Source organism: Seriola aureovittata, chromosome 4 (genome assembly GCF_021018895.1).
Source record: "Seriola aureovittata isolate HTS-2021-v1 ecotype China chromosome 4, ASM2101889v1, whole genome shotgun sequence".
Taxonomy (NCBI): domain Eukaryota; kingdom Metazoa; phylum Chordata; class Actinopteri; order Carangiformes; family Carangidae; genus Seriola; species Seriola aureovittata.
This window is the reverse complement of record NC_079367.1, coordinates 27,017,219-27,033,397: the sequence shown is the minus strand read 5'-3', so window position 1 is coordinate 27,033,397 and position 16,179 is coordinate 27,017,219. Positions and strand designations below refer to the sequence as shown.

At 38.7% G+C, this 16,179-nt stretch overlaps 1 protein-coding gene across 1 annotated transcript; it reads left to right on the top strand.

Moving 5' to 3' along the window:
- The first annotated feature begins 470 nt into the window (after window positions 1-470).
- On the top strand, window positions 471-15,677 carry ercc2 (excision repair cross-complementation group 2). The gene is made up of 23 exons (XM_056373453.1): window positions 471-613; window positions 1,393-1,492; window positions 3,242-3,319; window positions 3,453-3,515; window positions 3,692-3,805; window positions 3,925-4,041; window positions 4,797-4,913; window positions 5,226-5,349; window positions 5,560-5,656; window positions 7,468-7,601; window positions 7,868-8,036; window positions 8,319-8,437; window positions 8,997-9,066; window positions 9,462-9,531; window positions 10,069-10,170; window positions 10,412-10,475; window positions 10,648-10,769; window positions 11,252-11,344; window positions 11,623-11,695; window positions 11,900-11,970; window positions 13,030-13,173; window positions 13,418-13,561; window positions 14,476-15,677. The coding sequence occupies exons 1-23, from the start codon at window positions 609-611 to the stop codon at window positions 14,566-14,568; spliced, it is 2,283 nt and encodes a 760-aa protein (XP_056229428.1). The 5' UTR covers window positions 471-608; the 3' UTR covers window positions 14,569-15,677.
- The last annotated feature ends 502 nt before the right edge of the window (window positions 15,678-16,179 follow it).

The window sequence follows — 16,179 nt, the reverse complement described above, 5'->3', positions numbered from 1 at the left end:
AAACTCTTGCAGATGTAATGTGTTGTCAGTGCTAGCATGATAGCATTAAGTTTAACAATAACTAACTATCTGACAGTTTAATTAACATTAAAACTGACACTGGCAGCTGCGGTGTATTCAGGCTTTTCTCCAAAAGTCAGTCTGTGCGTTCGTTGTTTTGTTGAAAAAGGTCTCAAGACTATTTATTTTCACATTCACAATTAGGTGGGTTCTCGTGTTCAAGAAATAACACATATTAAAGTATTTTAACACATTTTCTGATTGCTAATGGTTTATTAGTGCATTGTTATCATTTTATTCATGTTTAAAGTTATAATTCTTAAAATATTGCCTGATTATCAGCTTGTTTTATTTTTAAAAATCAAGCAGTTCATTCTTTAGCCTATAGAGGGCGGTAAAGCGCCAAAAATCATAGAAGAAGAAGAAGAAGAAGAACGATGAAGAAGAAGTAGAAGAACGATGAAGAAGAAGTAGGAGGAGGAGTCACGAGCTTTGTACTGCTGCTGTCTGTGTGTTGTTTTTGCTTAGACCAGAGTTATTAATGGTTATTTCAAAATAACGAAAGTGGCTTTTAAAAAATAGGAGCGGCTGTTACACGTCTCACCAAAATGAAGTGAGTGTTTCTGCTTAAATAAAAAAAACTCTTGCAGACGTAATGTGTTGTCAGTGCTAGCATGATAGCATTAAGTTTAACAATAACTAACTATCTGACAGTTTATTAACATTAAAACTGACACTGGCAGCTGCGGTGTATTCAGGCTTTTCTCCAAAAGTCAGTCTGTGTGTTCGTTTAATTAAAGTTGAGTTACAAAACCAGTGTCCACATTAGCTTAGCATCATGCGCATGTGTAATCCTACGTTGAATACCTACATCCTACATTGACAGAGTGTCTGCAGGACCTAAAAAATCCCCATTTTTCAATTTAACACTTCATTTACAAAGGACCGTAATATTTTTCTAGCCTGTATAATGTGTTTGTACGTGACTTTAACTAAAATAGGCAGGAACATCTTCAGTATTACTGTTCCAGACCTCTGATGCTTTGCACAATTCATGTGGACCTAAAATAAAACATTGATTAATTCTCTGCTGCTTATCCAAGTCCAGGCCGTGTTTAATGTTTGATTAATGGTATTATTTGGAATTACTGTTGTATATAGATGGGAAGTACTGACAAAAATGTCAAAGACATGTCAATAGATTCATCTTTCATAATTTGGTTGGTGAATCAGATACTGAATATTATTCTATGTGATATTAAAGTTTTAGGTTTAAGCACCGTGACGTTGCTTTTCATATCATCACATACAGTATGAATAAAAACAGGCAAAACTCTCTGCTCTGAATCTGCTATATGTGTGAAACCAGTTACACGTATTGTTTTATTCCAGGCTCAACATCGAGGGTCTGTTGGTGTACTTTCCATATGACTACATCTATCCTGAGCAGTACTCTTACATGCTGGAGCTGAAGAGGACCCTGGATGCCAAGGTGGGTGGTGTTTCAGTATCTCTGTTAATCCCACAGGATATACCGATATAGGTCATTCACTTTAATTAAACTGTGTTGTAGGTAAAAGCTCATTTTCATCCCAATAACACAATATTAAAATCTTAATCACAAATCCTCATATCTTAGTATGATGTCATGCACATACCCTCACTAAGCAAATTGTGGACATTAAGGGCTGCACGTGGTCAGCAACAATACGCAGGCAGGCTTTAGCATCAAATGATGATTGATTGGTATCAAATGGCCCAAAGTGAGCCAAGAGAACATTCCCCACATCATTACACCACCACCACCAGCCTGGTCTGTTCATGGATTCATGCAGGTGACACCAAACTCTGACTCTACCATCTGCTGCCTCAGCACAAATCCAGATCCATCAGACCAGGTGTTCAACCGTCCAGTGTTGGTGAGTCTGTGTCCACCGCAGCTTCAGGTTTCTGGTCTTGATGACAGGAAGTGGAACCTGACGTGGTCTTCTGCTGGTGTAGCTCATCCACCTCAAGGTTCAACATGTTGTTCGCTCTGAAGCGTTTCTGCTCACCACAGTTGTAAAGAGTGGTTATCTGAGTGACTGTAGCCTTGCTGTCTGCAGAACTGCCGCTCACTAGGTGTTTATTGCACGTTTTTGTAAAATCTAGAGTCTGCTGTGCATGGAAATCCCAGGAGATCAGAAGTTTTAGAAAGACTCAAACGAGATTATAATGAGTCAAAGTAATGGAGATCACATTTTCCCCATTCCGATGTTTGATGTGACCATGAACTGAAGCTCCAGACCTGAATCTGCATGCTTTAATTCACTGCTGCCACGTGATTGGCTGATAGGATAATTGCATGAACAAACAGGTGTACAGGTGTTCCTAATAAAGTGCTCTGTGAGTGTATGTCAATACCAGTTCTTACAGAAGTACCCAGATCTTTTACTGAATTAGAAATAGTAATACACAGTGTAGAAATACTGTTACAGGTAAAATTAATTAAATCTTACTCAAGCAAAAGTACAAAAGTATCATCTCATTGAAAATTTAGCTTTGTATACTAAGTCTTTCTTTAACCTATAATGGATACATCACTGTTTATTTCCTAAATACATTTTGTATTAATTATCTGATTCTGAAACAAACTACAGCTGCCAGATAAATGTATTGCAGTAAAAAGCACATTAGTTTAGTCATGTAAAGTACAACTACCTCAAAATTGAACTTAAGTACAGTACTTGAGTAAATGGACTTTGTTACTTTCCAATCTGCAGGTAAATACAGATACTGTCTTAACACATGCTTTAGTTTAGTTACAATCTCTGTATCATAGGGGATTAGTGCTGTAGTCTGTGTTTTGATTGTATAAAAAATGACTTAAAACAACTCTTACCTCTCCCTTGCATGTATTCATGTTGAAAGAATTGTTGGTCACTGTTATCGTTCCTCCTCTCTCCTCGTGATTTGAAAATCTCTTTCTCACTTTCTAAATCAAATAGGTGTCTTGAAAGTTACAATCTTTAATACTGAATACCCTCTCGTGTTACTGTTGTATTGTGTTACTCTTTTGGGGAAACAAAGCGAAGGAAACACAGTTTATCTGTCCCTGATTCATCTCTAAGTGACTGATGAATCAAGCCAATCAAGGGGGGGGGGGGTTAAATTATCCTGAGTTGTTGTTTTCTGCTGCATCGCTGGGAGGACAGCTACACAGTATTCACTTCATGTCTGTGTGTTTTGTTGTCTTGTTCAGGGTCATGGAGTCCTGGAGATGCCCTCAGGAACAGGGAAGACCATCTCTCTGTTGTCTCTCATTGTTGCCTACCAAAGGGTGAGTTTAGCTTCTCTCTTAAACTTTCTGTGCTTTCAGATTGTGCTGGAGTTACCAACCAAGCCACCACTGTGGCTTCCCACCGGCCAGTGCCACACAAACACACTAATATGTGAGCTTCTCTCTCTGTCAGGCCTTTCCTTTGGAGGTGACAAAGTTAATATACTGCTCCAGAACAGTTCCAGAGATCGAGAAGGTGAGTCAGTGTCAAATGAATTCACACTCAGCTCTTTGTCCTGTCCAACTGTCCTGTCTGGTCAGAAAGTTAAACTCAAACAGTAAAACATGTAAGAAAACATTTAATAGTCAGTTCAACAATAATAAGGAGATGTTCTACACATCATCACAACTTGTGTCATGTATTGTCATTAGGTTGTGGAGGAGCTGAGGAAACTGATGGAGTTTTATTCCAAAGAAACTGGAGAAACCAACAACTTCTTGGCTCTGGCTCTTTCCTCCAGGAAAAACCTCTGCATCCACCCTGAGGTACGAACACCTGCTGTTTAATCAACACCTCACATACAACACAGGAAACATGAACAAACTAACATACACGTGTGAAGCACCTGCCTTGACTGTAACCAGGATCCTCCGCTTATTTCCAGGTGAGCTCCCTTCGCTTTGGAAAGGAGGTTGATGGGAAGTGCCACAGTCTGACAGCGTCCTACATTCGTGCACAACGCCACAGCAACCCCAACCTGCCCGTCTGTCGTTTCTACGAGGTAGGAAGTCGCCTGAGTTCATCTGACTCAGAGCAGCTGTTGTTTTTCAACAGGAAGTAGAAGTAAATGAGGCAGATTGAGGGAACGTTTAACTCAACAATAAATTATGGATCACAGCACCTAATACATTTTCTGTTTTTAAATGATAAAAAAATGTTTTGTGAACCAAGTGTGTGTGTGTGACTAATATTTACAACAGATACAGCAACAGCAGTCTGTAGCACAACGGGACTGACACCTGAGAACAGAGACCATTATAGGACGGTGTCACCCTCATGTTAGGATCAGTATCAAGGCTAAAGCAAATGATAAGAAGTACTCAGATAACATGTTGTGTCTGACTACAGACTAGAGTTCATATCTGCAGCTTGTTGTCCTGTGACTGAATCTGTAACACATCTCAGGTGCACTGCCTTACTGCTTTGTGCTGTATGAAATTGTGTAACATCAGTCACAATGTATATTTGAAGGCTAAAACCCAAACGTCTAACACCTAACAAAGCTCAAACTGTGACAAAATGATCATTAAAGAAAGGTCCCATATAGTCTAAAGGGAGATGTCCATGTGTTGTTTGATTATAGATCAGGTTCTATATTAATACTGTGAAAGTATCAAAGCTTCAGTCCACAGAGAATGCACACAGCCTGTATTCAGAGACTGAGCCTTAAAACCAGCCGTCAGGACCTTTTAAGAAGTGTCGTCTGCTTCTCTTGTTTCTTTGAACCTCATTCCTCGTTGTGGTTTGTTTCTGCAGGAGTTTGATGCAGTCGGTCGACAGGTGCCTCTTCCTGCTGGCATCTATAACCTTGATGACCTAAAGGACTTTGGCAGGAGGAAAGGCTGGTGTCCTTACTATCTGGCACGCTACTCTGTATGTTGCACTGCAGACTTCTACAAACATAATACTTTCAACTTGATGTGGACATTCAGCTTTTCCTAGTAAAGCCATTACTGGATGGATTTATAGTTGGTTAAGATTAAAACAAATGCACTTTCTTTTCTGAGAGCAAAATAATTGAATTAACAGCATTTACAGATCTACTTATTGCTTTTTTTTTTTTATATGCGAGTGTTTTTCTTATGATAACAAGAAAAAATTATTTGTATTGGGCAAAATAGCTTTCAGTCATTGTTTCATTTACTGAAAACCACTGTTCCCCTGACTTTATTTATTTGCCCTCAGATCCTCCATGCCAACATCGTGGTGTACAGCTACCACTACCTGCTTGACCCCAAGATAGCTGACCTGGTGTCCAAAGAGCTGGCCAAGAAATCTGTAGTGGTGTTTGATGAGGCTCATAATATAGGTAAAGAATGGAACTGAGTGTAACATTATGATTGAGTGTAATAAAAGGAAAATAATATCAAATCTTAACCTGAGATTCATTTTATAATTAATTTAGGCTTTATGTTAATTATTGTAAATTTATTTCATGAAAAAGATTTAATGTTTCTCCTCTTGTTTTGTCTTTTAAATTCTACCTCTTTTCCTCTGCTGTTTCTTCCCCTCTCTTCAGACAACGTATGTATCGACTCCATGAGTGTGAACATCACCAGGCGAACGCTGGACCGCTGCCAGAACAATGTGGACACACTCCAGAACAACATACACAAGTGAGAGTGGTGCAGGGTACAGCAGCAGCAAGAGCACTGAAACACTGTCTTGTAGTCAACCTTAAGGTCTTTGTGTTTCTCGTGTGCACTGCCAGGTAGTAGGCAAATTCTGACATCTGAAACATGCCAACACATAGTGCACTTAACTCGCACTTTTCTTAATACCATTGTGGAGCAGCAGTAGTCAGAGCCATGTGTATCCCACAATTCACCATGGTCTTCTGTCCCCCTAAGCTGGCTTTAATCATCAACTGGTTGAAGTTTATATGTTGGGATGAACTGAAATATTATAATGCAGGTCTGAACTTTACACCGTTGTGGTATTATCTAAACAGATGGTCACCTGTCAATATGAAAAATCTGTTCCTCTTCACAAGAGTTATAGACATGACATTGTCAAAATCAAACTATAAATGAAGAATTTCTGTCAGTCTGAGTTTCTCGACAACCGCTCATCTGATCGACTTCAAACTTCATTGGTGTATTGTTGAGGACCCAAGGACGGGCAGTGTCGATAGTGAAGGTTTTTGGAAGAGCAATTCTCGAGGAACATTAAACGACAGTCAGTTAGGGTGAGCAATCCACATAACCACTGTCTCTGATTACAACAAGAGCACGTTGTAAAGGTGGCACCATAAAGGAAAACGAGCTGCAGCCATGAGACCTGCACAGGGTCATCTAAAGTGCGAGTGAATTTCAGTCAGAGATCCAAATTGGAAATGGCTTATCACCGCAGCACAATAGCTGTGCAGTCACAAGTGTTTTCTAAGATGCTGCCATTTTGTCTACTTTTTTATCCCCACCCAAGGACGAAACAAATGCACCGTTGCTGTTATTGTTATTGTTTGGTGCTTTTCAGCTGTACTGGATTATACAGAGAAGTGTTCCTGATATATTGTCCATCCCATTTATATGAATAAAGGTTGACAAAATATTAGGAACACTTCAGTATAACCCAGTGCAGCTGAATAACACCACAACTTCCAGAAATTAACCAACACCTCTCATATAGATTCAATAAAAACTGAACATTATAATTCTCATGACGGAGGATTTATTGCCTGTAGTCTCATACTGCATTAGTTTTATCTAGGTGTACCTAATAAATTGGCAAGTGATTGTATGTGTCAAAGCAATCCTTTTGAATATGTGGTCAGGTCACGTATGTGACAAATAGGGTCTTTTATTATGATGGTGGTGATGATGATTATTAATAATATCATTACACAGCAGTGATGTGGAAATTAGATGATGATGATTAGATGATCGAATACAGTATTGAACTATAAATTACATAACAGGCACTGCACAAGTACATATTAAATATATCCTTTCATCAGTGACCTAGACAAATGCGTTCTTTCCCTTAACATGTTGTCAAACAGAACCTATTGAAAAATAATCCCTTCTCCTTCATGTACAGTAGAACTATGTGCTTCTAGATTCAGTTGCTTATTAATTGTATTACTCCTCTCAGCTCCTGTGCATTTGTTTTTTTATTTCTCATCTGATTGCATCTGTAATTCTGTTTGATGTGTTCTACTTATCTGTGAGTACCCAAGATCCATTGAGCTGTATATGAGCCACAGAATTGTTAAAGCATGCCCCACTCAGCTGTGACAGACCTCCACATGCTCACAGTCTTAGCAGGCATTTGGCCACTGTGGCAGTTACTACAAATACATCACACATGTGGGCACTTGAGTTTTCACAAATACAAGTGTGAGCATTGGGATGTATCCATTGTTTCCTGATGGAGCGCATCAACTTCATGTTGTCCTCTCTGCTCTTGCTCTCCTGCTTTCTGAAAGGATAAAAGAGACGGATGCCGCTAAGCTGAAGGAGGAGTACAGGCGACTTGTTGAGGGGCTGAAGGAAGCCAACGTTGCCAGGGAAACAGACGTCTACCTCTCAAATCCAGTGTTACCAGATGAAATTCTTCGAGGTACAGCCATCAACAGGATTGGACATAGACACAAAATTATTTCGTTTTTCTTATATTCCTTCCTTTCATTGCACTGATTTCAGAATGATCGTTTATATGAAAAAAACAAAAACAAAAGGTTGACACTCTGTCTGTCTGCTCTCTCTTTCTCTCTCTCTCTCTCTTTCTCTCTCTCTCTCTCTCTCTCTTTCTCTTCTCTCTCTCTCTCTTTCTCTCTCTCTTTCTCTCTCTCTCTCTCTCTCTCTCTCTCTCTCTCTCTCTCTCAGAGGCTGTTCCTGGTACTATTCGCACAGCCGAGCACTTTGTTGGTTTCTTGAGGCGTTTCCTGGAGTATTTGAAGTCTCGTCTGAGGGTCCAACATGTCGTACAGGAGAGCGCGCCACAGTTCCTCAAAGACATCTTCGACAAAGTCTGCATCGACCGCAAGCCTCTCAGGTGAGCGTCTGATTTAGAAACACGTTATAACGAAATCCCATTTTTTCATTAATTTACCTTTTTGCTTGAATTCTGCACACATTTAGCTTTAGTCAGCAGTGTGGCTTCATGTGATCATGTGCTCACTCGTTTTCATGCTCTTTCACTTTTTTGCTCAGTTTCTCAGTCTCTGCTTCAGGGGTTAAATTACATTAATTCCTCCTTTCTCCTTAGCAGCTTCCAACTGACTCTGTAGGCCCTCTCTCCTGAATCTTTCATGTATCCCTGTCTGTGTCTCTCCAGGTTTTGTGCAGAGCGGTTGCAGTCATTACTACGAACTCTGGAGATTGCCGACATCGCCGACTTCTCAGCTGTTACTCTCATCTCCAACTTCGCCACCCTGGTCAGCACGTACAGCCAAGGTACTTGCTTCTGCTGTGTAAAAACAATGAGGAAGTGCCATCACAGCTTTCTTTTTCATAATGTTTCTTTTTTTTTTATTTAAAAGGGACAATGATATGTAACATAGTTCCACTACAAAGCATGAAACTGATTTGTGTTGCACACAGAGTTTATAGCTGTTGCTCTTGTCTTGGCTTTTACTTGTAGAGTGTAATTAAAACAGTCAAATTGTATTAACATAAGACAATAATTCATTACAGATATGAAAGTAGAATAAAATATGTATTGAAATGCATTGATTGTGATATATAGTCTAAGAAGAGACAACAAAAGCAAAAACAACACAAAACAGACAACACAATTGATAATATCATACAACTATCTAAAGATATACAGATGTACAGTCTAGAAACAGACAACAGCAGCACTACAAGCAGACAAATAGTCTTAGCTGATGCTGATCTTTTGTTTCAACAAATCTTTGTAAAAGAAAAAACAAAGATCCCAAAGACAGTTAAAGTAAAACTGTTCAGTCTGTTAAAAGTGTGTGGTTTTGAATTTCTTTCTCTCTGTCTCTAGGTTTCACCATAATCATTGAGCCCTTTGAAGACAGAACACCAACCATCGCCAACCCCGTGCTGCACTTCAGGTACAGTTGACAAATCATTTTGTAATGTTAGCAGAGGTCATCTGTGAAAGATCAACAGCATTTCTGGCATTTAAATGTGACAAACATTTACTTTTTTAATTTAAGACATTTTGTTGAGTTGTGAGATTTATGGTTGTTAATTAGTATTAATTACAGTGACATTTTAACAAGAGCACAGATTCCAGGCCTGTTTATTTTACACAATGATGATGATGATGTCTATTGGATGTTTTTGTTGGGTCGAGGGACTAGTTTGTTGTTTACAGTTTACAGCCAATCAAAGGGAGTGATCAAATATGTGAGGCGATGCAGAACTGAGCCTGTGTGATATAAACAGTGAAAACAAGTGATTGCTCTGATCTTTATTCTCTGTCTTTGTTCATCTCTGTCCTCAGTTGCATGGACCCGTCTATCGCCATCAAACCTGTTTTTCAAAGATTTCAGTCGGTCATCATCACCTCAGGGGTAAGAGAGATACCACTCTGTCTCTGTCTCTCTGCTCTGGCCACAAAGATGATGTTTCAGTCCTGTAGCACTCACAATTCAGACTTTATGCCTTATGGCCTTGAAAAGAAAAACCCCCAGTTTAATGTCTGATGCAACCGTCACCCCAGGCTGTGTATACAGAGTGGTGAACCATTCAAGTAAACAAGAGTTTTCTCTTCTCATTTGAATGTTGTTTCATTTAAGAAGTTAACTAAGTAAACTAATCCTGCAACTTCATATAATATTTGACTGAATTTTGTTAAGTTATTTTTATTTATGTACAGTAATTGCACTTGGAGGAATTGCTTCTCAGTCTTGTCGGCTTTTTTTAATGTATCACAGTTACTAACATATTGCCATTTTTATTCACACTGGTGGCCTCAGTATTAAATCCACAAGTCAATATTGTGATTAAGTGATTTTTCTGTTACATGCAGTCATGAAGTCTGTGTTGACAAAACAAATGACTGCTGACCTGCACTAATAATTGAATGCATGTCTTCTTTTTGTCCTCAGACTCTCTCTCCATTGGACATCTATCCCCGAATCCTGGACTTCCGCCCTGTTACCATGGCATCCTTCACCATGACGCTGTCACGTACCTGCCTCTGTCCTTTGGTGTGTAACTACATTCAGATACACACTTTCAAAAACACATTCACTGTAGCCGCTCCAGTGGACTGAAAGAGAAACAGAGGAGCTGGTCACTACTGAAATCGACAAATAGTGTCACAACACCAGCTGCTTGACCATGTGCAAAATCTTAATCCTATAATTTCCACATTTGAAACCCATTACTGATTTGTTGAAGCCTTTCCAGCCACTATTCTTGTCTTTTGTTCTGTTTTGTCTGACATAGATTGTTGGGAGGGGAAACGACCAGGTGGCCCTGAGCTCAAAGTTTGAGACCAGAGAGGACTTTGGTCAGTAGAAACATCTTCAGCATCAAGTGTTAGAGAACGATGTTCCACAGAAAAACAAATGAAAGCTTTGACATTAATACATTTAGTTTTTTCTGTTTGTTTTCCAGAACAAAATTTAAAAAAATGGTTCAAGACAAAACATATTGCAACTATTCTTCTATTTTGTTTCCAGCTGTGATTCGTAACTATGGCAACCTACTTATGGAGATGTCTGCCATTGTTCCTGATGGCATTGTGGCATTTTTCACCAGCTATGTCTACATGGAGAACATAGTGGCGTCTTGGTATGAACAGGTCAGTGTGTGAGCAGACACGGCGCACACACACACCTGAGAGACTGGTCACTCTAAAGTGGCCATGAACTTTCAAAAGGTCAAACTGCCAGAAAGCAGAACAGTTCTGGGATCAAAGTGTTTAAAGTGTTTGAAATAAAATAATGCAATACACACATTTTGCTCTAAAAAATAATAAACACATGTAAAAAACATACACATTCAGTGCTTAACAAGCGTAATGAACTTGTTTTATGTAAAACTGCTCACATTTCTAACACATCAGTCTTCAGACTGCAGTCTGTCCCAGTCACTCTCCAGCAGTAACCCTTTTAGAGCGCCTGCATGCTTTAAGAAAAATACCAGTCTTTAGCGCCATTTTATCAACAACGTATCACAAGGGGAAGTAATACAATACATTCCTGTACTGATATTTTGTACGTTTTTTTTTTTATATGGAAAAGAAGCAGTTTCCTGATGTGTGTTTCATGTGTCTATTTGCAGGGTATCCTGGAGAATATCCAGAGAAACAAGCTGATCTTCATTGAGACTCCAGATGCTGCAGAGACGAGCATGGCCCTGGAGAAGTACCAGGAGGTCAGACAGACACCTGGCACCTTATTTTATGCTAAATATCATCCATATTATTACTAATAAAAGTAAATAAGTCAGAAATATCTGTATTTGGAAAAAAACATTATAGCTGGTTCCAAGATCATGTTGATGACACAATGCCTTTGATTGTGCCATTTAGCATTATGAGTGTGGTAAAGAAATTAATGCAGACTGGTAGTAATGTTTTATTTGTGTTTTTTTATGCTGATGGTCCCAAACTTTTGTCCTCTCACCTTTCTCCATCTGTGTCTGCTGCTCAGGCGTGTGAGAACGGCAGAGGAGCCATCCTCCTGTCTGTGGCCAGAGGAAAGGTGTCTGAAGGAATAGATTTCGGTAAATGATCAGGATGCTGCAGGTTACTGAGACCAACAGGAGTGAAAAGAAATGAAAGGAAACAATACAAGCAGTGCAACAGATTTATTTATTGTTTTACACAATATAAAGATACAGCAAACATTTCATCATGTCAAGTGAAGTGTATGTTGAGTTCACTTTTTCAACTTATTAACCATGAATCTTGTTCTGCTTTCTGTTCAGTGCATCATTTTGGCCGGGCAGTCATCATGTTTGGAGTCCCTTATGTTTACACACAGAGCCGCATCCTGAAGGTCAGACCTGTCACTGTGTCCATGCCTGTGTCTGAAATCACTCACAATGTACCATAAAATGCACTAAATCTGTCCTCTGCTGTTTTCACTGAGGCTCTGAGTGATGCACTCTATAGTGTCTTCAAAGTTCCCACAAAGGAACTTTTATAGAAACCTTTCTACACCTGTCAGTGATGATGCAAAATCATGCTTTATTATGCAGCTTTATTTATATAGTACATTTCATTCCAGGTGGAAGGACAGTGTGCTGCACAAAGCAAGAGTTATCACAGGAGTTGCAACCACAAAAGTGGATAGTGTGAAGATAAAATATTAGACACAAATGAAAACAAACATATAAATGATATGTATGAATTAAAAACCATCAAGAAAAATAAAATAATTAAGACCAACAACTGATCAGTAAATATTAATATATGTAAATTAAAACTATTAAAAACTAGGAATAAAATATGATTAAATAAAATAATAATTAGACCAATAAAATAATAAAAATAAAAAGTATAAAACCAATAAAAGGAATAAAAATAAAATGGTAAATTGTTCTCAGTTTAGATTTAAAAGATGACAGCGTAGGAGCACCTCTAATATGATTAGGTGGCAGGATCCAGTGGCTCTTCACTTCACTCACCCCCACAGGACGGTCCATCGGAAACATACACAGAGTTATTAGTCAGTTATTAGGTAGAGTTAGCCAGAAGTGAAGCAGTCTAATACAGCACCCTGCAACAAACCTTCCCTTCATGAAAGTTATAATGTTCAGTGTTTGCTGAAACAGTTTCAGAGGTATTTATTCAACTTCATGGGCACATTGACGCACCTCCCCTCACTGATACAAATGTGAGGGACAAATATTAGAAACACCCTTTATATAATGCAGTTCAGTGCAACAGCACAACAGACTACAGAATATCAGTGATGATATTAAAGTTACAACATACACAAATAATATAGTTGATTCTAATGTTGATTTCATTTTCTTCAGTCTGACTGGATGGTTTCACCATCATCTCTGTTCAAAGCTTCATGAGTTTCTTTCCTCACTGACTGATGTTTCAGGCTCGTCTGGAGTACCTTCGGGATCAGTTTCAGATCAGAGAGAACGACTTCCTAACGTTTGATGCCATGCGTCACGCAGCTCAGTGTGTGGGCCGAGCCATCAGAGGCAAGACTGACTACGGACTCATGATTTTTGCTGACAAGGTGTGTGATCTTTTTTCCCAGTCTAAATTTTTGTCTTCTGATGCTGCCGTAGTACAGCAGGCCTATAAACACAACACACAATTTCTTAACAGCAACGTGCTTCACTTTCACTTGTGGTAGGTCCCATTACAACCACAGTCTTCTGATTTTAGCAGTAAAGTGAAGCTTGAGATTCATTTCCCTGAGTGAAGATGAATCGGTCTGTGATGACTGAAGCAGGAGTAACTCCCTTTCCTCTCCACAGCGTTACGCCCGAGCAGACAAACGCGGGAAGCTTCCTCGCTGGATTCAGGAGCACATTAACGACGGCAGTCTGAACCTCACCGTGGACGAGGCGGTCCACCTCTCCAAGCACTTCCTGCGGCAGATGGCTCAGCCTTTCAGACAGGTAAGATTCACACCTGCCATTTAAAGTCTGTGTTCCAAAGCATTAATTTTTTTCCTCTGCTGCCCGGGTTGTTAACCTAACGGTGTTGTAAATGTTATTTGAATCAGTGTTCACTCAGCAGGGATAAAGTCACAAGAAGTAAAAAAAGAAGACCATGACAGAAATATTGGTTGTAGTAACAGTAAGTTTAAAGTGTGAAATTCTTGTCTGTTTTGTATCAAAGTCCAAAGGGGACATTGGTAAAGATGTTTGAATTTAGTTGTCATCACAACAATACATAAAATGTTTTCTTTAAATGTCAAAATGATAATTTCACATTTAAAAAAAAAAAACAAAAAAAAAAACAAAAAAAAAAACTAAAACAACTTTTCTGTACTGTGACTACAATATAATTCCAACACATTTAGGTTCATGGACGGCTCTCTAGTCATCACAGAATAAATATTTCCTGATCATACAAGATCATCTGTGCACCTTAGATTCAAACACACTGTAATAAATTAAGGATTCAATGTGTAATTCTTACAGTCAGTTACTAAACCTCATTTTATTTTGACTAAAATTAACTACAGCTTTATTTTAGCCTCAGACTGATTGATTTAAAAGAGTCACATAACTTCTGTACATGTGCAACAAGCAATTACTTTATTATTGATTTCATGGTCTCTCTGGAAAATGGTTATTGAGCTCAATGAGTCTGCTTTAATTAACAGATTTTAACTATTTTTTTGATGAAAATAGTAAATAAAATGAATTTGCCAGAGGCCAACACCTAAAGACAGATGTCATTTAACAAGACACTGAGGATAGCTGACCTTGCAGGCTGTGGTGACTCCACTCATCTTCTTGTTTCCCTCTTTTTCCCTGTGTCTAATAATCTCTTGCCCTCTCTCTCTCTCTCTCTCCGTGTGCAGGAGGACCAGCTGGGTCTGTCTCTGTTGACTCTCGAGCAGCTGCAGTCGGAGGAGATGCTGCAGAAAATCACTCGGATAGCTCAGCAGACTTGAAGGTGACTTGCACTCCATGATGTCATGTCCATGATGAGAGCCAGATGTGGAGCGTTTACCACATCAGGACGGTTCAAATATACTAAAATAAGTTACAACAGAAGTAAAACTTAAAATTAGACTTACTATACTGCTCTTTCCTTCTATGTGGCATCTCCATCTGCTGGTAAACAACCATGAAAAGTATTTAAAATACAGGTTGACCCAACTCTAGTGGTTACAGTAATATTTTCCGAGGGGGCAACTGCTGTGTAAGGTTACACAAAATAAGCCACTCAGCATTCAGTATTTCACACATTGAGTTTACAGAGCATTAGCACCACAGCTCTCAGCCACACGCCCTCTGTAGTGCTGTGTTTGCCCATGTTATAAAGAGGACGTCACATCAGATTCAAAAACACCTAATTGTGGCTTCTCATTGAAATACTCAAATTGTAAACTGCTGCCTAAAGCCATTTAGTGTTACATTCAGTTCTGCTCAAACCATCTTCATTTTAATCTGCTGTAGTCAAAAGTCAGCAGCCTGTTTTCAGTTTAGGTTGCCCCTTTATCTCGCTCGGTAAACACAGCATTACATGTGGGAGAAAGGTGCTGCAGTTTCATGGAGGTGGGCCTAATATTTTTTATATGCAGTATATGTTTTCAGTATTCCTGTGAATCATTCCCGTTACGATGCAAAAAGTTTTACTTCACATTAAACTGCTAGTATGGATGGGCTGTTTTCAGAGCTACTGCAGGTTGTGTGAAAAAACACTCATTACATTTTAAATAAAGAAAAACAAACACATTGTGCTGTTTTTAAAAATGTAAAAAAAAAATATTTCAAACAAACAAACAAAATGTGCAGATGTGTTGAAGTTAATCAGTCATCATCAGTGGATCAACACATTGCATTAACAGTAATGTTATTCCATCTGTGGGTGTAACATCAATCCATATGGTGTCTGTCATACAGACTGCTGTTTGTTTACTTTACTACTGCAACTGTACATAGTCACATTTTATAGTGAATGTGAATATTTGTATCTGCTTTTCAACCAAGAGTAAATAAACATGTTTGTATTTAAGAAATGACTTTCTTCTTAGGAAAGTGTTAGTAGCAGCTCCCTGAAACCAACTACAGAACCATAAAGACACAAAATACATGCAGCAATATTTCCATGTACACAACAAACAGTAAAAAAAATATGAGGGTGTTATGGTCTTATTGTAATTTATTTCAGCTTAAGTTTGCAAATATAAAATACAAACATTCATATTTACCAGAATAAACACAGCATCAGAGGAGATACAATCTGTTTTCTACACATTTCTTTCCCCATTTTGTATGTGACAATCATACAAGAGCTTCAAAAAGCTTGCAACAGATTTCTACAGTAACTAACATTGTGTGATTTCAGCCATTACAACAAACAGCAGTGACCTCTTCTACCACAGCAAAATGTACAATCAGTAGTTCTCCATCATGGAAAAATAAAATATACATAATGTTTGAATGAGAAATGGAAGTGAGCCCTAAGAACAGGAGGGTGGAACAAAATCCATGAGGGTTCATTTTCAGGGAGCTACAATTTCCAAGCAGCTCTCATTTATTTGCATCCCTATCTGTAA

What these genes read in the sequence shown, in the direction of transcription:
- ercc2 (XM_056373453.1), top strand. An exon ending in GTACCTGCCTCTGTCCTTTG is followed by an intron (nt 10,171 to 10,411) that starts GTGTGTAACTAC and finishes TGTCTGACATAG; the next exon opens with ATTGTTGGGAGGGGAAACGA. An exon ending in TCATGATTTTTGCTGACAAG is followed by an intron (nt 13,174 to 13,417) that starts GTGTGTGATCTT and finishes TCCTCTCCACAG; the next exon opens with CGTTACGCCCGAGCAGACAA.